The 27,447-nt window shown below is 37.4% G+C and overlaps 1 protein-coding gene across 3 annotated transcripts in view; it reads right to left on the bottom strand.

Moving 5' to 3' along the window:
• Positions 1 to 753: 753 nt before the first annotated feature.
• Positions 754 to 27,447, bottom strand: part of LOC104592709 (ALBINO3-like protein 2, chloroplastic) — a 39,779-nt gene continuing 13,085 nt past the window's right edge. Inside the window, exons 2-14 of one of the 3 annotated variants that reach the window (XR_016083938.1) lie at positions 23,080 to 23,186; positions 21,220 to 21,347; positions 16,649 to 16,720; positions 13,856 to 13,957; positions 5,200 to 5,259; positions 4,910 to 4,975; positions 3,144 to 3,191; positions 2,811 to 2,981; positions 2,660 to 2,715; positions 2,450 to 2,567; positions 2,213 to 2,277; positions 1,416 to 1,525; positions 754 to 1,282 (exon numbers count right to left, since the gene is read on the bottom strand). Coding sequence is in view for 2 of the 3 variants with exons in the window: in XM_010252164.3 (XP_010250466.1) it covers positions 1,171 to 1,282; positions 1,416 to 1,525; positions 2,213 to 2,302; positions 2,450 to 2,567; positions 2,660 to 2,715; positions 2,811 to 2,981; positions 3,144 to 3,191; positions 4,910 to 4,975; positions 5,200 to 5,259; positions 13,856 to 13,957; positions 16,649 to 16,720; positions 21,220 to 21,347; positions 23,080 to 23,186 (1,240 nt within the window). In the remaining variant the exon portion in view is untranslated. Of the gene's footprint in view, positions 1,283 to 1,415; positions 1,526 to 2,212; positions 2,303 to 2,449; positions 2,568 to 2,659; positions 2,716 to 2,810; positions 2,982 to 3,143; positions 3,192 to 4,909; positions 4,976 to 5,199; positions 5,260 to 13,855; positions 13,958 to 16,648; positions 16,721 to 21,219; positions 21,348 to 23,079; positions 23,187 to 27,447 lie in introns of all 3 variants that reach the window. The other 2 variants (XM_010252164.3, XM_088900804.1) reach the window with 2 other exon arrangements.

Here is a 27,447-nt window from a genome sequence, read left to right as displayed (position 1 = left end):
TGATTGGGTGGAATTAGAATCTTGTTCCCATTCCTGGTGGAATAGCATTCCTCCATTTGAGGGAATGGCTATTCCCTCCCCCTCCTTTGGGAATGAAATCCCATTTCTGCTGATTCCAATTTCATTTCTATTCTTGTTTGAACCAAACAGATTATGAGAATAGACCATTCTAATTCCGATTCCAACTGTGAACCAAACGGGCCCTTAGTGATTGCAAACTTTTGTGTATTCCAACTAGATTCTTGGATTCCTTGACTCCCAAACAAGATACCCATTCTAAAGGAAAGTAGACAGCAATTTGCAGAAGCAAAGGTCCCAGATTTCATCCTGGTTTCAGGCAACTGGAATGGCAATCTCTTTCAAGCTTTTGAGGATGCCAGTGTAGAGGCTATTCTCAATATTCCCCTAAACTCCAAGCCTACCTAGGGATGAACTCCTTTGGAAAGGCACAGAGAATGGGAGTTTTTCAGTAAAATCAGCCCACTCTTTGCTCTCAGAAACTGTCTCATCTCAGTTGACATCAGAAGTAAAACGGACTAAATCTTTTGTTAGTCACTTCTTATAGATATTAAATTAATCCATGTTAATAGAACTGTACTACAGCCAGCTCATATAATAGCTAGGCGTTCATGGCTAACTAAATCTTTTGTTAACTATGCTAAACCCCCCATCATTCAATCTTTTTAGTGGTTTCCTTTATATATAATTTTAATCGGGTACATATATGGAAGTTTTCTTGAAGTCGCTTTGAAGTGTGGTAACTGAACTACATTTATGTAATGTTCAATTAAAAAAACAAGTACAGGCTTACACCCAAAAAAAAATAAAGAACAAAAAAATAAGAATATTAAGGTGGGCAAACGGTACATGACATGAAATACACAGTTGGTATGTGATACATGTAACTTCTTATATGATCAGCTTCATCCGATGCCTGCTGACATCTTAAAGTCCTCGGGAAGGTAAATATAAGAAAATAAAGATCTAAGTCCTACAAAATTTTAGTGACTCTCTGGCCCAGCACAATGAAAATGCATGGTGCTGAATCCGGTCAGCAGTAGTTCAATTCCGTAGTCTGCGCTGACTTTCTCATCTAACCAATTTCAAGGATACCAAGATACGAAAACCTAATCCCTTCAACCAGAATTCACACTCTCAGAAAACTCTCCATTAGCTGTCTTCTCGGCATTGTTGTAAATATTCATTATAAGCAGGATTATAAGCAGCGGCCATTTGTAGTAGTTTTTCCGCTTCAGACTTTCGTCCTTCATTTAATAAAGCACTGGAATGTTGATTTGTATAGTTCAGTTCATGCAACAGGTTATGCTTAAAGATATGAAACTCAGAAAATAACAATCATGTCCAAATAGATCCAAGAACTTCAAATTTGACATCATTTATGACCACATTCTTACCTTGCAAGCAATAGTAATCCATCAAAATAATGGGCTTTGCACTTGGGATCCTCTGGCTCTTTCAATTTTGCTATCCTTTCCAGGTGCTCTATTCCTTCTTCGTTTCTACCCTGATGAACGGGAAAATAAGGGAAAGCAAAAAAGTAGAATAGAGTTAATCAATAAGATAAATATCACTTTCTTGGAGCACCAGTACAAAATGACGTGACAAGAAAGAATTGTATGTCGCGTTTCAGCACCCAAAATGTGGTAATCAAGTTTCAAAGTATCGATACACCTGTGTACCGGTGCTTTAAACAATGCGCTTTTTATTTTTTTAGTTTTTTTCAAATTTTCATTTTTATAAATATTTTTATATTATTTAATAAATAAAACAAACAGGTTCCAGAAAACACCTTTAAACAAGTGTATACGATACAATATGCCCGATACAGGGCATATTGTATCAATACTTTGAACCTTGGTGGTAATGACCCTATGTGACGAGCATCTATGCATTTGGGCAATGACCTGCCAGCCAAATCGGTTTGGTTGTCACTTGGATTAGTCATAGCTATGAACCTACAAGGATAATGATAAGCAATTGGCCAATCACTTGTCTTTTGAGAAGAAGTATCAGTGGCCATAACTAACCCTAGAAATGTTGATTGGTCATTTGCAACAATCTAGGAGAAGATGAACAGAGAGGAAGATAGAGGGAACCACCACAATTGGCAGTACCAGGGTGCTTTTTAGAGTCTATAGAGTTACTTGAATACTTTATATTTAGTGAAAGGAAATGAGTTATTGAGGCTTACTTGTCGTATGTAGGTTACACCTGCCCACGAGGATGAAAGGATCAAAAGATCAATATTCTCATCATCTGTCGGATGACCAACAATTAATAACTGTTCAGATGCCACAGAAGATTCTAATCAGGGGAATAACCAAGGACAGTAATCCATCTATTCATGTGAAGACTAATCCAACAATTGACATAAAAAACAAGAGCATAACAAAATTTAAAGTAAACAAATGAGCTTCAGAATTAAGACCTTGGAAATAGCATGTTCAAAGTGCTCAATAGCTTCCAGCAGAAGTCCTTTTTGCATTAGTGTCTGCCCCAGAACAACCAAAGCCCTTATATATTCAGGATCCTTCTCAAGCGCCATTCTGTAGCCAAAAGTTAACTTAAGAGACAACAATGGTGGGAAAAAAACCCTTTGTTGACCATCTTGAAACAACTGTTAAGACAAGCATTCTACCGTAGTAATGCGATTGCTCTATCTTTATCTCCTTTTGTTAAAAGTTGGATCGAAAGCTGCAAAAAATCTCACTCAGAAAGATGCGATAGAAGCTAAACAAGGCTTTTGACAATTACAGATTGAAAATGAAATTATGTTTATTGCTACTCACAGCAAGAAGTTCATAAGGAGAGAGGCTTTTAACAGAGTTATTTTTCACCAGTGTATCCAATGACCTTATCTCAAGTTTCTCCAAATTGCCAGAGGTCTCACTTTTTACCAGAGCATCTTTTTCAGGTAGACCTAACTTGTTGCGAATAGCAGGATGGTTGAGAGATAATTGCTGCCAAATTAATTGCATGCAGAAGCAATGACTACATGTTATACTCTTGATTAAATTTCTTATCTGCTATTTTCTCAAGCCAATATGAGTAAGAGCAAGTTCATTTTACAACATTAGTATAGAATTGTTCTTCAATATGGGAGATAGACTTATACAACGAACCTGAATGACAGACAGTGAACTATTGGTTACCCAATAGATTAAACTCCCCTGCAAAATAAGTGAATCAACATGCAAGGTAAGCAATTCTTAGAAAAAAAAAGAATCTTGTTCAGATACAACAAGAATAGAAGAGAAACATGAAAACAGTAGTCATATATCTGCCATTCTTATGAATCTCTCTAGAAACACGGTCATTGAGTTCCCACCTAGAGTTCCATTTTTCTGTCCATTATAGGCAACACAATAACTACTTGGTTGATTAATTAATCAGAAAAACTACAGTCCTGGTTCCTTTACAACAGAAATAAGATACTATATCAGACTATATGATTCCACAGGACATTTCTAGCATTTTAATCCACAATAACAGCATAATCTTCTAAATTGTAATCACCATTTTTCATCACTAATCACAACCAAAGGAGATTTATTGCAATTAAACATAAAGAGAACTGTGCTATTAGCACCAAGAGTAAAATTTGAATATACTATTTTTTACAACCAATTTGAATATACTGTCTGCCCAGGATACTGCCTAGGCAATAACCTAGGAGTTGCTTCAACTGCACTTTTACAAGTGCTGAAAAAGGGACCACTATCACCATTTCTCCCAGCTCAATCAGTGCAGTTTTTTTGTGGAATATGGATAACTGAAAATCTTATTAGTAATGATTTGTCAAAAATATTATTAGCAGTGCCGAAAAATATAATATATACAATGCCTTGAATCCCACAACAATAGGCCAGACCCCTTTTACTTTACTGTTCTATTACAATTGCTTGTCCCTTAGCTGTCCTCAAAACAGCTGAGGTCTGTTAACCCCTTGTCTTGATAGCATCAGCAATACAGTTGGCTGATCTATGAATCCAGTTGTAATTGCTAATTGTTCCTCTACTTAACTATTGTATTTCCTTCATAGCATTCCAATGTTGTCATGTGACTCTGCTCTTGTTCCTTAACTATCCTATCACAACTTCCAAATCACCATTAAGTTTTAGAAATTCAGAGATTTCAATACACTTAGGTCGTGACGTAGAGCTTTATCTCTGCTCAAGTAGAGTCTCCATGTCTAATTGGTCCAAAGCATGAAGCTAGTATTGAGCCACTACCATCATTAAATACCCCACCTATATCAGAAGGGCCTGGCTTACCAATACTAGTGCCATCAAAGTTTAGCTTAATTTGATCTGGAAGGCACCATTGCAAGAAAATGCAAGCTCTAAGGCTAAAGGATTCTGCTATCCATTGCCAACCTCTAGAAAGGTCATCCATAAATATGTTTTCAAAGATTTTCAATGTTTTGACTCATTTAATGCAGCTTGTGCGTTCACTATGGATTCTTCTGCTGTAGTTCGGGTGCATTCTCATAAAAATAGTGACACAGCATCCTTGGTAACTCATGTAACAATTTTGGTGATGAGAGCAAAGAAATCAGATAATTGTAGTTCTTATAGAAATGGCAAGAGATCATTAGCTGTCCTACCATGATAAAATACACTGATTTCCATAGTGGAATTTGACTCATTACTTTATGCTTACTAGTAAGGAGAACTCAGGTAATTTTATTGTTTCTTCCTGTTCTTTTCTTTCTTGAGGACCCAAGTTGTATTTGGAAGATAAGTGTGTCTGTCTTCCTTTTTGTAATTATTCTTATGTTGAATTAATGAAATTGTTATTGATCAAAAAAAAAAAAAAAAAAATAATAATAATAATAATAATAATAATAATGTCTAAATCATAAGGGGCGCAAGGTTAGATATGTTACCTGAGGAACACAGTATCCCATCACAAATATGGGTAGTGTGAGAATTTGCAAATAGAGCTTGTAGTACTGCAACAAATATTACAGCTTTACCAATCAGATTTAAGACTGAAAAAAATAGTCTTAATGCAAGCAGAAAAATGTAGAAATCTGCCAATTTCTCAGTCTAGGTCAGCAACTAACTCATCACAAAAGTTTTGCCACCTCTGTAAACCTTAATTTTGTGCAAGTACAACACTAAGATATTAATTCTCAATGGAATATAATAATAAAAACAACCTTTCTCAACTTACCTTGGCTAATAAGCCAAACAGGCCAGTCGCTTTTCCAACTGTAGATGTCCGAAAAGAAATCTGATAACATAGCATAATCAAGATCAGCAAAATCATGTTAAGAGGGTCATTTCCAAGAAGATCAAAATGTAGTAACTATGCAGGACATGTTAAATCAGAAGAATTTGAATCTTCCCACAAGAAATTTCCCTGCTGGGGTCTAACAGTAAGCACCTGAGATAAACAATCTATAGAACTTATCACCATGTGATCATTAAGTTCAGGTAGACATAATGAATCATCTGAAACAAATTGAAGAACTACTGATAAGTGCTAATTTAAAACCAAATAAAAAAAAATGTGCAAGGAAGTGGAAAGACGTTTTATTGATGTAGAACAGAAAGGAGAGACTCCTACTTGGCTGGACATGGTGAGTAAAGAAGGGGAATAAAGGATCTGGATTTTTTTATCAATGATTTTGTTTCATTTTAAAGATCTAATTATAAGAGAGAAATTAATAACTGATGAGACAAGATAAAGAAAGAGAAAATATTGCACTTTTTTTATCAGTAACAGAACCAAAATGTATTCCTTAATGAAATAGTGCATGTACAAATCACGGGTAGCCTTGGCTACCTCCCTGAAAAAAACAAGAATAGCTTTAATATCTTTTATTCTTACATCTGAGCCCCAAAACACTGTTCCTATTCACCCCTTGTTTTGCTAATTGGTCAGCTAGACCATTGGCTGATCTTGGAGTCCACTGAATTATCAACTGCATGTCCCTTGAAAAATTTCTAAATTTTTTAATTTCATTTCTGAAATACCAAGGAGTCTTCGCATTCTGAAATACCAAGAAAAAATATTGCACTTCAGAAGGAAAGATAGAGAAAGAATATCATACTCTTACTCGCAAGTAACTTTTTTATAAATATTACTCGCAAGTAGCTTTGAAACAAACTCTTCATTCCATTAATTAACTTTTCAATTCCAATTACAGTCATTCAATTCATGGAATCACTGGAGTTTCCCCTTACAGACTTAAACTTCAATTAAAAAATTAACCCAAAACAACTTTTAATTGCTTCAAAACTAAGAAAACACAATAGTTCCTGTAGGGATACTCTAAGAAAGATTGACTCCTAAAATTGAAAAAATGAAAAATCACTCTATGATTGACCCAAAGAAATAGAAAGACCCAAATCTCGTCATAGACTGATACACATATGTAAAATAGCTACAACTTCCTCAAAACACACCAGATTTAGAAGGGCTTAGTCTCATTGGGTAGAAAACTTGATAACCTTTCTAACAGAACAATAGCCATGCAAAATGGATAAGTTTTGGCGCCTGAAAAATAGGCTGGAATAAAAATGACATGATTGAATCTTTGAGCTTTGAAAATTCCAAAAACACTATATGACTCTCTAAAAATACTATGACTCTTAAGACAACTAACCTATCTATTGGACACTATCTTCTAGCAATGAAGAGTTAGGGGCATTGATCAGCTCAAGGATTATTGGTTGGGTGTAACTTCTTCCAGAATTTGAAGACCTAGTAAGGAAAATTTTGCAGCTGATTTTTAGTGTATTTTTTTATTGGAAATGGTAACTTCATTAATACAACTTAAGAATAACTTTCCAGAGTTAAGTACAGCTGTGAACCCCTAAACAGGTGTTGAGCCCCCAGTAATCTTTTTTACAAAACCGCCAAGAACATTCTCTCCCTCACAGTCCCTTGTTTAGCCAACGTGTCAGCTAAACCATTAGCTGATCTCTTTGTCCGTTTGAAGCATGCACAGATCTCCCTTGCTGTGTTGAGGATTTCCCTTATGGGCTGTCTATAAATCCAGGCTCCAAACTTACCATATTGCAGCCACTCAATCAACAATTTAGAGTCTCCCTCTCTCAATTTGGTGTAACCCCAACTGTTTGGCATATCTTATACCTTGAAGCAAGGCCATCACCTCCGCTCTCAATGAGTCCCCCACTCCTATTGGTCCAGAAAACATAGCCACAATTCTGCCATTTTCATCTTTGAATACTCCTCCTATACCTGAAGGGCCCGGGTTACCTCTAGAACTCCCGTCTGTTGAAGATTAATTAGTTTTATGATGTTTTTCTGAGTAGATGTTTATGATAGTTGTTAGATAGAAGGTGGGGACCATAGTAGTTATGTGAGTCCAAATTTTATTATGTTTTTTGAGTGTTATATATGCTGTTTTATGTTTTGCCACCCTATAAGGGCATAGTTGTCTTTGTACTGTTCTATTATTTTAGTATAAATAATAAGTGAAGGGGGCGGCCAGATAAATTGCTCTCTTTTCTTTCAACTTCTCTTCTTCTCTTCTTCTCCTTCTCTCTTCCTTCTCTCTTCAAGAAACTACTTTCTTTCATATTTTTTAATTCAGCAGATTTCTACTTGGTATCAGAGCATCGGCTAGGGTTTCTTGAAGCATTCTCATGCAGTCCTAGATCAGCCGATTGCATGAAGAAGTAAAGGGCTGATCGATCTGCTATAGATTGTCCAGTTCTTGGAGTTTTTGGTGGGATCTAGACATCAGGAAGGTGATCTACTGTTCGGCATCAAAATCAGGAAGAACTGGAGTACGGGGAAGAGTCCCAGAAAAGTTGGACTCTTTGTTTTTTATCTGATCTTGGGCGCCCAAGTATTGTTAGTTTTCTTTTGATTTTCTGAAGAGGGCATTTGGTTTCTAAAATTTTCTAGGCCTCCCGGAGTGATCGATTCACTTCTCTCTGTTGGGAGGCGTGGGGAGGAGAGAGATTTCCCTCCATCTAGGGTTTTCTTCTTCCGGAAAGGTTGGTTTCTATGTGTGTGGTATTAAATTATTTTTTGAAGGTCTCCAATCTATTTTTTTCTTACTGTTGAATTATTTGAAGTAAAATGGAGAGTTGGAATACCGAGATAAAATCTACCGGTACTGTGGGACTGGGTGTTGGAGGTAGTAGTGATATTTTTGGGTCTGGGATCATTACTACAGTAAAACTTGATGGCACAAATTATTTGGAGTTGACACAATCAGCTAAGATGGCTATTGGTGCCCGTGGAAAATTAGGGTATCTCACTGGGGAGGAGAAGAAACCTGATACAACAAACTCTTCCCGATGGGTGCAAGAGAATTACATGGTAATGTCTTGGCTATGTAATTCTATGTTACCTCATATTGCAAAAAAATTCCTATGGGCTAATACTGCTAAGGAGATTTGGGATGGAGTGACTGAAACCTACTCTCAGAAGCAAAATGAAGCCAGAGCCTATCAGTTAAGAAATCAAGTTATAAGTATGAAACAGGGAGAAAAACCTCTTGCTGTGTATTTCTCCATGCTGAAAACCCTATGGCAGGAAATAGATCACTTAGAAACTGTGGTATGGGAAAGTGTAAATGATGTAGCAACTTATAACAAACTGGTAGAGAGGAATAGGGTTTTTGAGTTCTTGGCAGGGCTGAACCCTGAATTTAACATTGCTAGGCAGCATATTCTTTCTAGTGAGGGTGTGACACTCTCTCTCAGGCCTATGCTTTTGTCTTTGGAGAGGAGAGTAAGAGGAATGTAATGCTGAGACAGCCTGGGATTGACCAGTCGGCTATGGTTGGTACAACAAAACCTAAGCCGAATGGAGATAAGGGGAGTAGTGAGACTAGAAGGGAAGATAAGAAGGACTTGGCGTGTGATTACTGCAAGAAGCCTAAGCATACTAGGGACACTTGTTGGAAGCTTCATCCAAATCTTATGCCTGCTCGGATAAGAAACAAGAAGGGAAATGCAAATGTAGCCACTACAAGAGACTCTCCAGCCCCTCTCTCCCATACTGATTGAGAATCCATTGCAGTAGCAGCAGTGAGAACAGAATTGGAGAGATTTGGACAGCTTATGAGTAAGAAAGATTCACCCAGCCTTAGCCTTCCAGATAGATAGCAGAATGCAGAAGCCAACTACACCACTTCCTTTGCACATACAGGTAGTCCATATGCAACTGCGAATCTTGCATCCACTTCAGGTAAGGAGGGACCTCCCTGGATTATAGACTCAGGAGCATCTGAGCATATGACTAATGCCCCTACCATTTTCAGTTCCTATCAGTTGTGCTCTGGTAGAGACAGTTAGAGTGACCAATGATATAACTTTGTCCTCTGTTTTCCATGTCCCTAGACTTCATACCAACCTACTGTCTATTAGTTCTTTCACAAAAAATTTGAATTGTTCTATGACCTTTCTTCCTGGTAATTGTGTTTTGCAGGATCTGGAGTCAAAGAAGATGATTGGGAGTGGTCGTGAGGTGAATGGAGTCTACCTTCTGGATGAGATTCCGAGATATCAGGGCCATCATGTTAGTAGTAGCAGTAGTAGTTGGTCAGAGTCAGTAAACCAGATTATGCTTTGGCACAATCGCTTGGGACATCTTTCTTTTAATTCTTTGAAATGTCTTTTCCCAAAGTTGTTTGAGTCTGTTCAATTATCTACTTTGGTGTGAGAGTTGTCAGTTAGGAAAGCATTGTAGACAGTCTTTTAAACCAAGTAATAAAAGAAGTACTTTTGCTTTTAATATTGTTCACACTGATGTATGGGGGCCATATCAAATCCCTTCCATGGGAGGATTCCGTTACTTTCTCTTGTTTGTGGATGATTATACACGATATTCTTGGCTATATTTGATGAAATCACGTGAGGAGGTTCCTAACTTAGTACGACAATTCCACTAGATGATTCTCATACAATTTGGAGTGAGAACTAAGGTTTTTAGATCAGATAATGCCAGAGAGTACTTTGAGAAGGATCTAACCACGTATCTCTTAGAACATGGTGTAGTTCATCAGAGCAGTTGTGCATATACACCGCAACAGAATGGAGTTGCTAAGAGGAAAAACAGACGTGTTCCTTCACGGACTTTGGGGTTTAAGGTGCCATTTTGCCTCCTTTTTTCCAGATGGAGAGATATTTCATATACCTCTGAGGGTTTTTGGCTGTGTTTCTTTTGTTCACATTCTTGGCCCTCATCGCAAGAAATTTGATCCTAAGGCCAAGAAATGTGTTTTTCTTGGGTATGCTCAGAACCAAAAGGGGTATTGCTGTTATGACCCAATGTCGAGGAGCAGATTTGTCACTATAGATGTTACCTTTTTTGAATCCACATTCTTCTTCTTGAGTGGTTCTCCTTAGGGGGAGATTTGTCACTCACAATCTGTTCTTCTTGTTTCTGTGGTGCCTCCATCGGTTCAGCCAGCACCTGCACCTCTAGTTTCATTACTTGAGCCACTACGAGGAGCCTCACAGATATATCAGTGCCGACAGATGATGGTTGACTCCACACATCCTCAACCCACACCACTCTCTGTCAGTCCTTCTGAAACTCCAGATTCGGCAGATACAATTCCAGGTATTCCTCTTGAGCCTATTATGTTTTCTGATGATAATGTTTCTGTCCCTAACACCACTTTTGCAGCTAATCCCACTGACCTTGATCTTCCCGTTGCACTTCGTAAGGGGAAGAGAAAGTGTACAACCCACTGCATTTCACACCATCTTTCCTACAGTGCCTTATCACCCTCCTACCGTGCTTTTCTTTCTTCCCAGGATTCTGTGTCTGTACCCAGGAATGTTACTGAGGCTCTCTCCAAACCTAAGTGGAAAACAGCCATGCAAGATGAAATGGATGCTTTGGTCAAAAACCAAACTTGGGAAATAGTTGATCTTCCCCCAGACAACGAGACAGTCGGATGTCGATGGGTATTTACAGTGAAGTATAAGGCCGATGGCAAGATAGAGAGGTACAAGGCAAGGTTGGTAGCAAAAGGGTATACTCAAACCTATGGTGTTGATTATCTGGAAACCTTTGCACTAGTAGCTAAGATGAGTTCAGTTCGTATTCTTTTATCTCTAGCAGCCACTTATTCATGGCCCTTGTTCCAGCTTGATGTCAAAAATGCTTTCCTCAATGGTAACTTACAGGAGGAGGAGGTATATATGGACATTCCAACAGGCTTTTATGAAAATGTTGGTAAAGGAAAGGTGTGCAGACTCAGAAAATCTCTGTATGGACTGAAACAGTCACCTAGGGCTTGGTTTGACAGGTTTAGAGGGGCACTCATCCGTTTTGGATACACACAGACACAATCTGATCACACCCTCTTTATGAAGAGGAGAGATGCTTTGGTGTCAACTCTAATTGTGTATGTGGATGATATGGTGGTGACAGGAAATGATCTGGAGGAGATTGATGATCTCAAAATATCATTGCAGCAAGAATTTGAGATCAAAGATCTTGGTGAGTTCAAATACTTCTTAGGGATTGAAGTTGCAAGATCCAAGCATGGGGTCTTCATTTTACAGAGAAAGTATGTACTTGACCTACTGCGAGAGGCTGAGAAGCTGGGGACCAAACCAACAGACACTCCTATTGGTCCAAATCACAAAATTAATGGTGTGGATGGTGAATTGGTAAAGGATGTGGGGAGATATCAAAGAATGGTGGGACGACTGTTGTATTTGTGTATGACACGACCAGATATTTCTTATGCTGTCAGTGTTGTGAGTCAGTACATGCATGCACCTCGGGTTCAGCACTGGGAAGCTATTGAGAGAATACTTGCATATCTGAAAAAACACCCTAGCAGAGGTATTCTTTTCTCAAATCTTGAGAATCTGAAGCTAGAATCCTATACAGATGCAGATTAGGCAGGATGCTTAGATGACAGGAGGTCTACATCAGGAGTGTGCACCTTTGTAGGTGGAAACTTGATCTCCTGGAAGAGTAAGAAGCAAGCGGTTGTGGCAAGGTCAAGTGCAAAGGCTGAGTATAGATCCATGGCTCATGGTGTCTCAGAACTTCTTTGGGTTAGATCTCTTTTGAGTGAGATTGGGGTGAAAGCAGAAGAACCTATGATGTTATACTGTGACAATCAGGTTGCAATCAATATTGCCCACAATCCAATTCAGCATGATAGGACAAAACGCATTGAAGTTGATAGACACTTTATAGGAGAAAGGGTAACAACCGGAGAAGTTTGTTTGCCTTATGTCTCTTTAGAGTTGCAGCTGGCTAATGTTCTCACTAAAGGGGTGGCAAGGAACAAGCTTGAACATGATCTACACGAGTTGGGAATGTGTGACATTTACTCCCAACTTGAGGGGGAGTGTTAAAGATTAATTAGTTTTATAATGTTTTTCTGAGTAGATGTTTATGTTAGTTGTTAGATAGGAGGTGGGGGCCACAGTAGTTATGTGAGTCCAAATTTTATTATGTTTTTTGAGTGTTATATATGTTGTTTTATGTTTTGCCGCCCTATAAGGGCATAGTTGTCTTTGTACTGCTCTATTATTTTAGTATAAATAATAAGTGAAGGGGGCGGCCAAATTAATTGCTCTCTTTTCTTTCAACTTCTCTTCTTCTCTTCTTCTCCTTCTCTCTTCCTTCTCTTCAAGAAACTACTTTCTTTCATATTTTTTAATTCAACAAATTTCTACTCCGTCGAAGTTCAATTTCACTCTTTGTTGTGTTGGTGGGGACCACAATTCCTACACATCCTAAGATTTTTAGTGCACTTTGAAGGTTTAATATTGGTAATTGGATTTGTTTTTGTTGTTTTTTTATCAATAACTGCAAATTTTCATTTCAATGAAATGCACAGCAAAGGATTACAAGGATGACAGTCAACGAGAGATAAAATCTCTTATCTCTCCCCCAATATATTCCCCTCACTTACAATAATGCCCAGAATAAAAATTCTCTCCCCATCCCTTGTTTGGTTAAAGAATCTGCAAATGAATTAGCACAACATTTAATCCAATTGAAGGAGTTTCTTTTTTTTTTTATCAATAACCACGGATTTTTTTTCTGATCAATAACCATCTGACTTTCTTCTTTTCATTACTGTATATCCATAGCTTTGATCCCCTGCCTTGTAACTAGCTTATTACCAGTTTTGAGTCTCCCTCAACAACCAGCTTTCTAATGTTCAGATCTTTAGCCCTTTGAACACCTTCCATCAGAACCAATACTTCTGCTCTAAGGGAATCTCCCTCCCCAGCTGCTCCTGAGTACAGAGCTAGAATTTTGCCTTCCTCATCTCTAAAATTCCCATCAAAACCTGGTTTACCCATACTACTGCCACCAAAATTAAGTTTGATGTACCCTTTTCCGGTGGAGACCAATGGTAATTGGAGATGGACTTTGATGAGCAAGATCAGCCACTTCCTTCCACCTTCTAAAGAAGTTATCCGTTGACACATTTAAGAATGTATTCAAGGACTTCAACCAATGTACCACTCTAATTGTTATTATTTCCATTAGGTCCCTCACCTTCTCTAGAATCCTTTTGTTGTCTTAATTGCTGGAACACAGTTTGTATGTTGGTCGGTGACTCCTTGTCACCTAGTCAATGTACCTTGCTTTATTTTTCAATAAATTGTACCCAGCTCAGCTATATTTATTCTTTCTTTAAATTGCAGAAGGAACAAAAGAAACAAAAAAAGGAACAAAGGGCAGTCCAAACCGAATGAGGAGCTCTTCATATATTTTCTCTTTCTTTAAATTACTATGGAAATGCATAATTTAAGCACTAGAAATGTGTACAAGTGATATTTTATTAGTTTGGACTTCTATGGAAATATAACTGGAAACTTCAACCTGAAGAAAGAGAAATACAATAGTATACCTGAACATTCATGAAATGGAGACTGGCTATCAATATTGGGAAAATAGATCCAAAAACACCATGTGGGAGTTCCGTCAAATTCTGGAACCATAGTATGCCTCCCTGTGATGAATTTAACAGGATTTCATATCTTAGTGAAGGTAAATGCAGAAATTGACCATCCCCAAGATCAAAATGACAAGTTACAACTAAGCATTCTGTCCAAAGAAACCATACACAGTATCAACTGTCATGCTTTCTATGATACATCGTAATAAAGTTTAGTTAGAAGGGGGTAAAGGTTTCAGAACTAGGACCCAAAATGATAAAAACAATTTTAGAAGTTAATTAGATGTATTACATTTTAATGTTTCCTCTTTCCCAGAGAAATGCAAGCCAACTGACAAATAAGAAGAGAAATATTTAACCCTACAATGTGACTGACAAACATAAACAGGACTACTGAGATGATATTCGCCATAGCATGGAGTAAATAGATTATGAGAAAAAAATACTATAGCTATCAGAAGTTCATTTTGTTCCACCTAAATGCATAAGAAGAATAAGGAAAGAGTGTGCCTATAATTCGTTTAGCCATAGCTTGCAGACTCAGGTTTATGACTGCTAGGTAAGGATGTGACTGGAGATCACTCAGGTTTAGAATTTGAGAGACTATGATTATGTAACGTTATATTTCTCTGTGCAACAAATTTTGCATTCCACTGATCATAAAATTATAAATCAAAATATAAACACTGTTATCTAAGAAAATTATGCACGCACAGTGCACAGAAATTAAACTTCATTAGTTTCTTCAAAATTTGCATATTAAAGAACATGTGAAACTCAATAAACTATTATGTATGTTGAGCATGTTCAAGAAAAAATTAGGTGTTGCTTTGAGCAAGTTGAGCATGTTCAATATCTGTGCTCCACTTGAGAGGGTTTTTAGAAAGTAGCAAAGTGTACATTAATGATGTAATTTTATCCTCTTTTAAGAGTTAAGTATACATTCCAAAGGTGAACCAACAATGAGGCTATCATCTTCATTCTCTCATTTGAACTTTTCATCTTCTTCTTCCTTCTATCTCTTCTCTATTTCTTTTCATCTTCTCATGGCATAGGGCTTCCGTTTATTGAATGGTCCTAGATAAACATACACGAAATGATTCAGCATTTTTTTACTCTTCTAGCTCCATATATGCTTTCCTAGTAGGGCTAGCAGTGAGACCACTCTTCATTCCTGTCCCTTTGTGTTGAGGTTATGGGGGTATTCCTTGGCATTTTTCAGAGCAAGATGGACAGAGAAAACAAATAATACACATTTTTTTGAGCCCCATAAAACCATCAAGGTTAAGATCATGTGGTGCAATCAATTGGCATTTGGATAGTGTGGGGTGAGCAAAATATTATTTTTTTTCGATAAGAAGCAGATAGTGGAGAAACTTATAAAACCTTTGCTTGTTCACTGATAAAAAAAAAAAAGAGCTTAGAGATTTCTCTGTAGATGATGTAATGTGAGGCTAGGGTGTTGTAGCCACATCATCACCACTGTCCAGAGTGGTCAGGCCAATATATCGTTAATCCCCCCACCTTAAAGGAGTAGTTAAGTTTAACTTTGATGGGTGCTCCTTGGGAAACCTGGGTTTCTCTGGTATGGGTCTGGTTTTCAAAGACTTGAGGACAAGGTACTGGAATCACCCCACCTTAAAGGAGTAGTTAAGTTTAACTTTGATGAGTGCTCCTTGTGAAACCTGGGTTTCTCTGGTATGGGTATGGTTTTCAAAGACTTGAGGACAGGCTACTGGAGCTGTAATGCTGAATTCAGGACCCATTGATCAAGGAGACACCATTCATGCAGAGCTCCTAACTAATTCCTTTATTATTTAGGTACTTTCTACAGTAAATGACCCCAAAACAGCTGAGCTCTGTTCAGCCTTGGGTTTTGTTACTTATTTTCTTCTGTTATCGGAATTTATTTTATTCACTTCTTTTCAAAATTTGTAAAATCTTTCTAATATGTTGTGACCAATAAAAGAACGTATTACAGTTTGACAGGTAATTTTCTATATGGAGAGCAGAGATTGAAGGGCTAGCTGGAAGACCATTTAATGCATGATTAGGGTATTCCATTTATAGAGTGAGGAAGCTAATAGATGAGACAGAGGAAGTGGCTCATCACTGGTGTAGAGTCTGAAGAAACTTTTCTAACTCTTCTTTCTAGAATTCAAAATAAGTTGCAAAAGAAAAACTATCAAAGTATAGGCCTGATACATAACTTTCTTTTATAGTACTGATTAACAAAATTCTTCAGACCTATCTTAGCTTCAAGATGGGGAAGACTGGAGACAACTGGAACTTGGTGGGGATATTTCTTAAAATTGTAGTATTGATTCTTTGAAAAGGATGAGCTTATCTCGTTGAGTATATGAACTTGGATTCATAAGAGAGTTTGAACTTACTCACAATTGAGAGTAAAAGATCGTATTAGATGTATTTATCTATAGGAAATTGGGAAAGATAATTACAGTTAAAATTCAAATGGTAAAACTAAAGGGAAATTAAGACACTATGTTAGTGCTTTTGGAGGACACTTCATGTGATATAACAGATAAAACCCAAACTCAGATCCTCACTATTAGAAAAGAAAGAGATATAACTTGAAGTTTAGAAGACAAACAGTTGATACTGCAACAATAAAGTTTAGAAGACAAACTGTACTAGTTTTTATTAATGAAATTGATCCTTTTTAATTATCAAAAAAAAAAAAGACAGGCTCTGAGAAGCCAAAAGTTATAAATGTCAATGGCTTACACAGTCAAACCCAGGATGATGATCCAATGACATCCTCCGGACGCTTGTCATCCACAAGAGAAAGCATGGGACCTGCAAATACATTATGAAAGAATTTCTAGACCATCAGAACAAAACTAGAGAAAATTAGCCCAGCAGCAGATAAATAATTTGGACAGTTACATGCATAATCGCTTTTCTGAAAAGAAGTTATTTCAGTTGGCCAAATAACATTGTACAGCAAAACAAAATATCTAGAGGAACAACTAGATCAGATCAGCCTTGACTCCTATTTGGGATTGGCTACATGGATCATATCCTATTGATATGTTCTATCAAGAGCCACGGTACTGCCAAACTACAAGCCCTTAGATCATTTCTCATCACTTCAGCCCATGCTGATTTTTTGGTCTTCCCCTTTATCATGCCTTGTAATTGCACCAAGTCAGTCATTGTTATTTGGTAGTCATTGTCCACCTATGTAAATGACCAAATCATCTAAGTTAATTTTCCCTCATCTTGTCACCAATTGGGGCTACTTCTAAGTCCCCTTGAATGTACACATTTCTAATTGTATCTTACTATGTTTCTTAGTGCAACTTGTGCAAGTAGGAATTCCTTTTTTCTTGAGAAAAGATAACTTCATTTCAAGGAAAAAGGAGGAAGGGGAATGTACATGAGAGAATCTACAGCCAAAAAAACCTCTATGACATCAAGAATTACATAAGCAAAGAATTCACATTATGCAGAAAATCCCTATCCACCCCAGGTTTAGTTATCAGGTGTTGAATTCATTCCCCTGGAAATACATCTAAAAGTGCAGTTCAAGGAAGCCAAGATGTCATGGATCTCATGTAGAAGGTGAGCAAGCCTCCAAGGGCCAAGGTCCATGCTGGAAGACCAACCAATAACATTCCTAATAGTCACCTTCAAAAGCAAGAGATCTAGCCAAGATAGACTTGGCAACCCTCAGACCAACCAGCAGGACTCTAACTTCAGGTTCAGAAGCATCAGTCACCCCAATAGGCCCACAAAAGGCCCAGACCACACTGCCATCAATATTGAAATTAAGGCCACCAATGCTAGCAGCCCCCCATGACTGGTACCTGATCTCAACTGCCATCAAACATTAAAATAAAATCTGCATTCTTCCTAGGATTGAGATGTGGGTCGTGATAAAGATTCCCAGAAGATGATTTCAAGATTGCCAAAAGGTTGTAGAGACCTGGGATCAAATCCTGCTACCACCTGGGTTTGGGGGTTAAGAGAGGACAATGGGCTACCTCATTGTGTAGCACCATGAAAAAAAATAGAAAAGATTACCAAAAGGTTCCTATCCCAGTCAACATACCTAACCCCTTTAAATTGCAAGTAGGAATTCTACAAATTTGGGATTGCAATACAGGCAAAAAAATATAAACTTCAATAAATGTCCAAAAGTGATTAAACGAGCAATGGCAAAAACTGCAATAAAAGGCTAGGAAATAGCTCAATCATGTTTCCAACAACTCCATATAACAAAATCCAATTCCTTCAACCTGAACGACACTATATATACTTGTTCAGATCTACACTTTATTGGGATCTAATAGCTAGATGTTCTCTTAATATCATTATCACGTTCATCCTTTTATAAAAAGAACAGAAAAGAATTTATCATAGAAAGAACAGAGATATGTTCTCTCCCTCCCTCCTGTCCTAAGGAGTGGAAAGAACCAAGGAGCAAGTCATTGACTCCAAAGTTGTTAGGATCATACATTGGCTGAAAGCAACTGAACTGTTCAAAAATTTCTCAGCTGAGGATATCCTAAGGGGATGGTCAGTAGTGGCTAACTCTTCAGCAGCACAAGTTGTGGTTCAGCCCCTTTGGACACCCGCAGCACAACAAAGAGTAAAATTGAATTTCAATGGAACTCATTGGGAAACCCGGGGCCTTCTAGAGTCGGGGGAGTTTTCAGGGATGGGGAAGGCAGAATGCAAGGTATGAGATTGGCCAAGCAATGGGGATATCAAAACCTTGAGGTAGAGGGAGACTCTAAACTTCTAATAGGAGTGGCTGCAGACAAAAAGCTTGGGTGTATGGACCCTTAGACAACAGATGAGGAAAATACTTTGCCTAGAATGAGAAGTGGGAGTAATTGTAAGATTTCAGATTTGTATGGAGTCAACACTCATGCTATGAGTGGTTGACACTTGTATTTAACTGTTATTTTAATGAAAGTTACCGTTTCCAATAAAAGAACCAGCATGAATAATTTGACAAATACAGAATGGTATTTTTCCCCTAATCAATCATCAGAATGAACTCTATAAGTCATATACTTGCAAATCTGCATATTGTCATATAATCTACTCTAAATAATACATCCATGATATGCCCAATGTTGATGTATTCCTGATACTTCACATGGAGGACCTATAGGAAATAAAAAATTCCAAATATTTGGCTATAAATATCCCCATATTTCACTAATATAACAAAAAACTTCAAATACTTTGGCTCAACTTGCTATTACAGTTCAAAAATCAATCAACCTTAAGAAGATTGTGTTGATATTTACTTTCAAATGAGACACTTCTCCAAGTTAAAACCATCCTAGTTATGTTGTCTTTCTGTGGCTACAATTTGCTATTGGGGTATATAAGAAATGAGACAAGAACCATAATGTTTCTCAGGTCCAATTGGAGAAGGGAATTCACTGAGGACAAAAAAGCTTTCCCTTCTCCAATTCCAAGGTCTTAGACTAGCATATTCTTCAAATAATTCCAATTTAATTTTAGGAGATTATCAAGTTCTAATATCATAGTTCGCATCATATTTTGCTGGTCCTTGGATTCTTAGACATAATATGAGAGGCAAAAACATTAGCAATCAACGTAGTTTTCAAGGCATTTAGGTGATTCTGGACGATACTGGGGCGTCTAGGCAATAAGAATTTTATAATATAAAGAACTAACATTTGGTTAGTTCCCTAGTTTTATATATCATTAGCATGTATACTAATCGGAAAAAAATAGCAATTGTCTTTATTAAGAACATTTAATTTCCTCTAAAAATGTGGCAAATCATCAAATCTAAAAGATAAAAATCTTTTACATATGTTAATTTTATTATTTTCAAAAATAATACAACTTCATATCAACTAACAGCTAAAGAAGGTTATTAACTTTATATGATAAATATTCAAGATGGAAACTAAAATAGAAAAAACAAGGATGCATAGTAGTCAAGGCGACGCCTAGGCGGGCAGCTGGGCACCTAGGCAACAAGGCGCCCTTGGAGGCTCGCCTCGCCTAATAGCCAAGCAGTTTTCTACTTTCTATTATAAAATACTTTTTTATTCTTTATTTTTTGAGATTATAATTATAAAATAGACATTATTAAACTAAAATATTCATTTTGTGTGTTTATATGCTAATTTATTTTTATTATTTTCTTATTTGTCAGGGTTTAATCAACACAAACATTGATAAATGATGTGTTGAACCCTTGAAGACTTCAAAACCTAAACCAATAAGTAAGGAAGAACTTAAAATTTTGTCTAATCAACACATTTTCTTCTTCTTTTCCTATAACAGAAATAAGGGTTCACCAGTTCAGCCCCTATATTTTTTGAATTTTCTTTTCTTTCTTCTTTTTCTTCTCATGAATATGTTGATTTTCTATACTTTAACATGAACTTTATACTTTTCTCATGAAAATTATGAATAATTATTAAGGAAATATGGTTATGGTACCTAGGGAACTACCTTAGGATCTATGTTTTATACTTCAAAAAATCCATCGCCTAGGCAACAAGGTGCCCCCCATGTCGCTTAGCCTCACCTTGGCACCTTGAAAACTATGCAAGGATGGAATTTCTGTTTTATTTGATTAGAGAGAGAATAGGAAAAAAAAAATCTTTATACTTCTAATCCTTCTTTCCTCTTTCTTTCTTTCTTTCTTTCTTTTTCTCTTCTCAAAACCCTTTGATCTTTTAAATTTCAATAGTAAAACATTAAAATAAAGTATAAATGATATATATAGCATACAATAGCATGCATATTAATAAGATACAACAATATAAATAGTATTATATAAGGCATCTGCCTTCTCGTTTTTGTTGAGTAGGCAGGCACCTGGTCGCCTAGTCAACGCCTTGACAACTATGGCAATGAACATAAGCTGCTCATTTAGTTGGATCCCTAGGTCTTCCAGTAGCTTTGTAGATTCTATGGGGAGAGGAGTTGCTAGGAAATGTTTATTTTTTTTAACAAAGTTGAGTTGAATTCAAGCATTCAAAGAGAATCAGCAACATAGCCATGTTGTACTTCTCCTTATTCCCCAATACTCAGTGTATGAGATTCGTTTTCTTCATTAATAAAATCTTAAACTGTTATTGATTATAACAAAACAACTTACAGAGTTTGAAAAATAATAGTTATACCTACTAAAATAATTCCCTAATTTTGCTCCCAAATTCATTCATTTAATATGAAACTACTAAAATTCTATGTAATAAATTCAACAAATGTATTTCCTTCTAAACACATGTATTTTATTCAAAATAAAGTATTCTTGGTTTCTGACATAAAGCACACAAGAACATTACCTGTACAGAGAAGGATGCCAGGAACCATAAATATGATGGGCATCCAATGGCGTGTCTTTCCGTGCGAAAAAGCAAAAACTGTTTTATATAACTCTTTCCTGAGAAAGGTGGTGGGAACGGAGGTGGCACTTCAAGAAATGCATAGACAAGAAGAAGAAAATTGAGAAGAAATTGGTTATTCTGTGTGTCTACTATCAAACTGATCCAAGGATCTCTCTCCTACATACAGGTATACAGGTAGGAAAATAACTCAACTAACCAAAATTAATTAAGATTTAAGCAAGATAATATAAATGCTCCAGAATCAACTTGTGCTAGGTCAAGTTTTCTACTTAATCATTCCTTCAGCATGATATAAAACTGAAAACATGAAATCCAAGTTCAATTATAACAGCACAAGTTTTTTATAAGCATATTCCTTGTTAGAAAACAAAAACATACAGAGAAAAGATAAGAAAATAAACCATAATGAATTCCAAATCAAGAAGTTTAGCAAGAAAAACTCATCAAATCTTTTCTTTTCAAAGCATTCCATATAACATATATAGCTCAGAATGGCATACAAGCTTTATGAACAATGATACCTAAATGGTGAACTAAATTAGATACTAAGAAAAAGCATTATCAATGTTGGTCCCAGCAGAGTTGGGTCCCATCAGTAAGACAAAGAATTAAGCTTAACTTTGAAGGGAGCTCTTTTGGTAACCCAGGACCTTCTAGCATTGGGGGAATTTTTAGAGATGGGGAAGGAAGGGTGTTGGCTCCAGATTTGGCAGCAACAAAGGGTACTGGCTCTCTATTCTGATCAAATAGAGACTCACTGAAAGCAGAAACTATGTCCCTTCTCCATGGGCTGAAATTGACCAAACAGTTGGGGTTTCAGCAAATAGAAGTGGAAGGTGACTATAAGCTAGCGATACAGTGGATGCAAACAAGAAGTTTAGGGGTGTGGACACACAGACAAGTCATGAGGGAGATATTTCATTTATTAAAGGTGATTGGTGTTAGCTTCAAGTGGAGTAGAAGATCAGCCAATGGGATGGACGACAGTTTAGCTAAACAAGGGACAAATAGGGGGAAATTCTTTTGAGCTGCTTTGTAATTGATTTCAGCACTCTTGTCTTGGGTGGTCTTACTGTTGTATCATCTATTTTATTAATTGAAAATTACCATTTCCAATAAAAAAAGATCGTAAAAAAAAGCAAAAAAGCCACTTTTATCTCTCTTATTCCCTAGGTGGATAATGCTTGCAAGGTGAAGATTTCAGACCAATAAGTTTAATCCCAAGTCCATATAAAATAATTGCAAAAGTTCTTTCAAGAAGGATAAGATCGATGCTTCATCAAATTATGGATCCAACTCAAATGACATTTGTTGAGGGGACACAAATATTGGATGCAGTAATAATAGCAAGTGAATGTGTTGAACTGTTGATGCAAGAATAAGAAGCAGTAAGGAGAGATTAATTTGTAAAATTGACATTAAAAAGGCTTATGATCATGTGGAGTGGGGTTTTTCAGAGGAGGTGTTAGAAGAGATGGGGTTTGGGGAGAAATGGACACCTGGCACTGGATGCAACCTAGGAATACCAGGCATGTGCCTTTTAAAAGGGGCATTGCCTGGGTTCAGGCAAGGCACATGCCTTAAAATACACACATACATATAAATGTAATAAAGACATCTACAAGTTGGTGCACTCTATGTTTTCCAATTTTATTCAAACGAAGTGCAACTGATAAACAAGATAGGGCAAAGGTAATGACAAAATTCAGATTCTACTTCAATATAAGAACTAGTAAAAACACCAAAAGGAAAAAGAACATATTAACAAGCCATGATAAAGAAAATAAATACACATACATTTAGGGAATAGCTCAGAGATCCTTTTCATCTTTTTAAGTTGTAAAATGAGAACTGGGAGTAGTGAAAGCCTAAGGGTCAAAGTAGAGGAAGCAATTGTTACCCACCTGTAATGACACTTGAAGAATCAGAAAAATTTAAGAAATAAATTAGACAGTATTTAAGGAAAGGAACAATAAAAACTCAGCCAATAGGAAGCTCATCAAGATCATTTTCTGATCTTTTTAAAGAGGGGTTAATAAAAAGAAAACAAACAAATTACACGTTTACAACAACATTATAATTTATTTTTTTAAGCTTTCTATGATGTTAAAATAGGTGTGAAAGAAGGTTTATAAGTGTTTATCATTTTCAATTTCTGAGCTAGTGTTTAACATTTATACATGTTTCACATCCTTTTATTTGAGCTAGCCAAGAGGTTAGACAATTGTTAGAATCGACAATACAAGGGTATTTTGGTCTTTTGTCTATCTAATTGAGATTGAATAGTCTGTTTTGTCCGAGTTTAAGTTATGTGTCCCATACTTAATGAGGGACAATATTGACTTTTGAAATTCAATACATACAATATAAATACAAGGTGGGTCGGCTGGGTGAGTGACTTTTTCTCTCCTAGACAGAACCCTCCTCTGCCTCTTCCTCCTCCTTCGCCTCTTCCTCTCTTTCTCTTCCTCCTCCTCCTCCTCCTCCTTTTTTTTTTTTGATCAATAACACAATTCATTAATTATCACAATAATTACAAAGAGGAAGACAAACTTTCTTATCTTCCAACTATATTATGAGCCACAAGAGAAGAAACAAGAGAGAAAGAGAGAACATAAGAAGAAAAAAAATTAAGTTACATATGTGCCCAAAACATGACATCCCTGTCCACCCCTTGTTTAGCTAACCCATCAACAAAAGAATTAGCTGATCTTTTTACCCAACTAATTTTAACTTCCATTTCTCGAATCAGCCATCTGAATTTCCTGTTCAAGTTACTATAACTCCATAAACCACTCTCTTCTTTGTTCAGCCACCCAACCACCACCTCCGAGTCTCCTTCAATTATAAGTTTTCCGATATTCATCTCCCTAGCTTTGGACACCTTCCATAATTGTGTGGATCTCAGCTCTAAGAGAGTCACCCACTCCAATTGGGCCTGAGAACATGGCAGAAATGACTCCATTCTCATCCCTGAAGACATCCCCAATCTCTGATTGTCCGGGGTTCCCTATGCTACTTCCATCAAAGTTTAGTTTTATAAGCCCGCAGGTGGGGGAGTCCAAGACACACTCACCTCAGCTTTAGTCTGGTTATAGCTAGCAATCTCGCCCCACTCCCTCAGCATATCATCCACTGTATATTCTGTGAAAAGCTCTAGGGACTTCATCCACTAAATAACCCTTATGTGGATCAAGGCCCTCAACTCTTCAGCACCTCTCTCTACATTAGAGAAGATTCTGGAATTTCTTTCTTCCAACAAAGACCAGCATACTGCTGCCCTCAATCCTCTCCACATAGTCCTTCCCCTTTTCATATGCCACCTAACAAAAGAAGGACAAGAAAGGCCTTGCAAGTTCGAAGGAAGAATCTAAGTACACCCAAAAAGAGAGCAAGCCCACTCCTAAATAGACTTTGCAAAATGGCAAGACACCAGAAGATGAAAACCAGTCTCCACATCAGCTTTGCAAAGAACACACCAATGGGGGGACAAACAAGTATTGGGTCTCTTCTTTTGGAGCAGATTACCAGTGTTGATTCTTTCCAAAAAGGCTTCCCAACAAAAACTACCAACCTTAGGAGGAATTGGCCTGCACCAAACCTCATTAACAGGGAAAGGGGGGTTATAGGAATGGTGGGTTGGCTAAGTACCTTAAAGAAAGAGGCATAGGAGAAAGAGCCAATAGGGGTGGGGGTCCATATTCTGGAGTCATCCTTAAAAGGATCCAAGAAAACATTATCAAAAATAGAGAGGAGACATGAGATATTGTCTAGGTCTGAATCTCTCACAACCCTTCTCAGACCCAAATTCCAACCAAACCTAGAGATGGAAGAGGATGGGGTCAAAAAGAGGAAACTGGCTCATTTTTAAAATTCCTTGTTCTTCTTCTTCAACCAATTCACATGGTATCAGAGCAATAAGAAACCAGTTTCAATCTCAATCTTCTTTCATCGCCCTTTGTCCTCCTGGGATCACCATATCAGATTTTTTTTTGGAGTAACTCTTAGAAATATTGGAAGATTGATAAGGAGCCAAAAAGGAGTGGTCGTTTTTTGTTCTTGGAGCTAAATATGCCTCCAATTGTTGTGGTGGTGATCGTTGTGATGGTGTACTAAATGCCCTCTACTCAATGATACGAAGAGGGCTGCTTGTGGACAGGTGTGAACAGAAATTTCTATTCGGCTAATAGTGGACTGTGGTTGCTTCTTTTTGGGTTGGATTCCATTTATGTGGCAGTGTGGATTGGTAGGTAAGCATATGAACCTCTTTTCCTTCTGTTTATACCTAGATATGTGTGTTGACAGTAGGGTTTTCGAGTGCTGAACTCATGACAGCAGCAGTGTGGTCATAAGTATATTTTATTGTGTAGTGTGTGGTATGGTGCTGAATAGTAGAGGGTGACTCTTTTGCTTATTATAGTGATCTCTTTGTGGGGTGAGGCGAATCAGTTAGCATGGCATCAACTAGAGACGGTAGTGACAATAAGACAAGTGTTGTGATTTCTCCTGATTACTTAAACGTCCAAATGACCTCTATTAAATTGAATGATGAGAACTATGTGTCATAAGCTAAATCAGTGGAGGTGTTTTTAAGAGCCAAGGAAAAGGTGAAACACGTAAGAGAGGAGAAACCCTCTTTTGATTCTCTAGAGTTTAGTGATTGGGAACAAGAGGATGCACAGATTATGACCTAGTTGTGGAATAGCATGGAACCTAAAATTAGTGTGAATTTTATGTTCATGGATCCAGTTAAGGAAATATAGGACCATGCTAAGAAACTTTATTCCGGCCAAGATAATACCACTAGAGTATATCAGCTTTACTAAGAGTACTTTAACCTGAAGCAGGGTAACCAAAGGTTGGAAGAATACTATGCAAGGATGAAAAATCTCCGTAATGAGCTTAATGTATATCATCCTCTGACTCCAAATGTTCAAGTTCAACAACAACAGCGAGAACAACTTGATGTGACAAGGTTTCTACTGGGTCTAAAGGCTGAATATGATCCTGCTCAAGCACAAATACTGGGAGGATCTACTCTCCCCTCTCTTGAAGAAGTGTTTGCCCATCTTCGGAGGATTTCTATTGATTCTACAAAGTCTTCCTCTCTCTTAGATAGGTCTAATTTTGTGGTAACTAGAGGGGGAGGTCGTAAAAATAGAGGTGGTGAAGGTGGTCGTGGATTTCCAAGAAATCGAGGTGGTCCTATGTTTAATCGTACTGGTGGCTGCAACGGAGGTTGAGAGTCAGGGGAGGTCGTGGTAGAGGAAGAAGTAATGGAACTACGAAATGCACATATTGTGGATTAGAAGGTCATACTGTTAATTTCTGTTATGATTTACATGGTCCACCCAATAGACTAGTGGCAATGGTACAGTTAGTGAAAACCAATAGACTAATCAAACCCCCTCCTCATCTACTGGTGCTTCAAGGAGGGAAATGGTGAGTGTCCCACGTGAGGTATATGAGAAGTTCCTTCAGACATCCTCTCAGCAGAACATAGCTACTCTTGCCCATTCAGGTATGGCTTGCTTGGCTTCCAAACCCTCACATTGGATCATTGACTTTGGAGCCTCAGGTCATATGTCTGGGACTTTAGATATATTTTCTTCATTCTCGACATCTTCTACTTCTCAAACAGTTACTCTTTACTAATGGTTCTACCTCTCCCATCTGCGGTGTTGGTGATGTTAATCTGACCTCCTTGTCCTTATCCTCTGTTTTATGTGTACGTAAGTTCCCTTTTAATCTTATGTTAGTTAGTAAACTAACCAAGTCACTTAATTGTTCTATAACCTTTTATCCCTCTTCTTATGTGTTACAAGATCTCAAGACAGGAATGAAGATTGGTGGAGGGCATAAAGCAGGTGGGTTGTATTACCTTGATGGTGGTGGCCCATTAGTAGCCTTTCAGTCATCTCCCTTACTCCTCTCCAGTGGCACTGCAAACTTGGTCACCCATCTCTCAAGGCTCTGAAGTTGCTAGTTTCGTCCTTAAGTCATCTTCCATCATTGGATTGTGAGTCGTGTCAGCTTGGGAAACACCATAGAGTCTCTTTTAGTCCAATAGTTGATAGTCATGTCTTGAGTCCTTTTTCTTTAGTTCATTCAGATGTTTGGGGTCCAAATAAAGTGGTGTCGTACAATGGTTATAAGTATTTTGTA

Source organism: Nelumbo nucifera, chromosome 3, assembly GCF_055504915.1.
Source record: "Nelumbo nucifera cultivar China Antique chromosome 3, China Antique-T2T, whole genome shotgun sequence".
In the NCBI taxonomy this organism is placed as follows: domain Eukaryota; kingdom Viridiplantae; phylum Streptophyta; class Magnoliopsida; order Proteales; family Nelumbonaceae; genus Nelumbo; species Nelumbo nucifera.
Note: the sequence above shows the minus strand (reverse complement) of the source record. Positions and strands in the feature narration are given on the sequence as shown.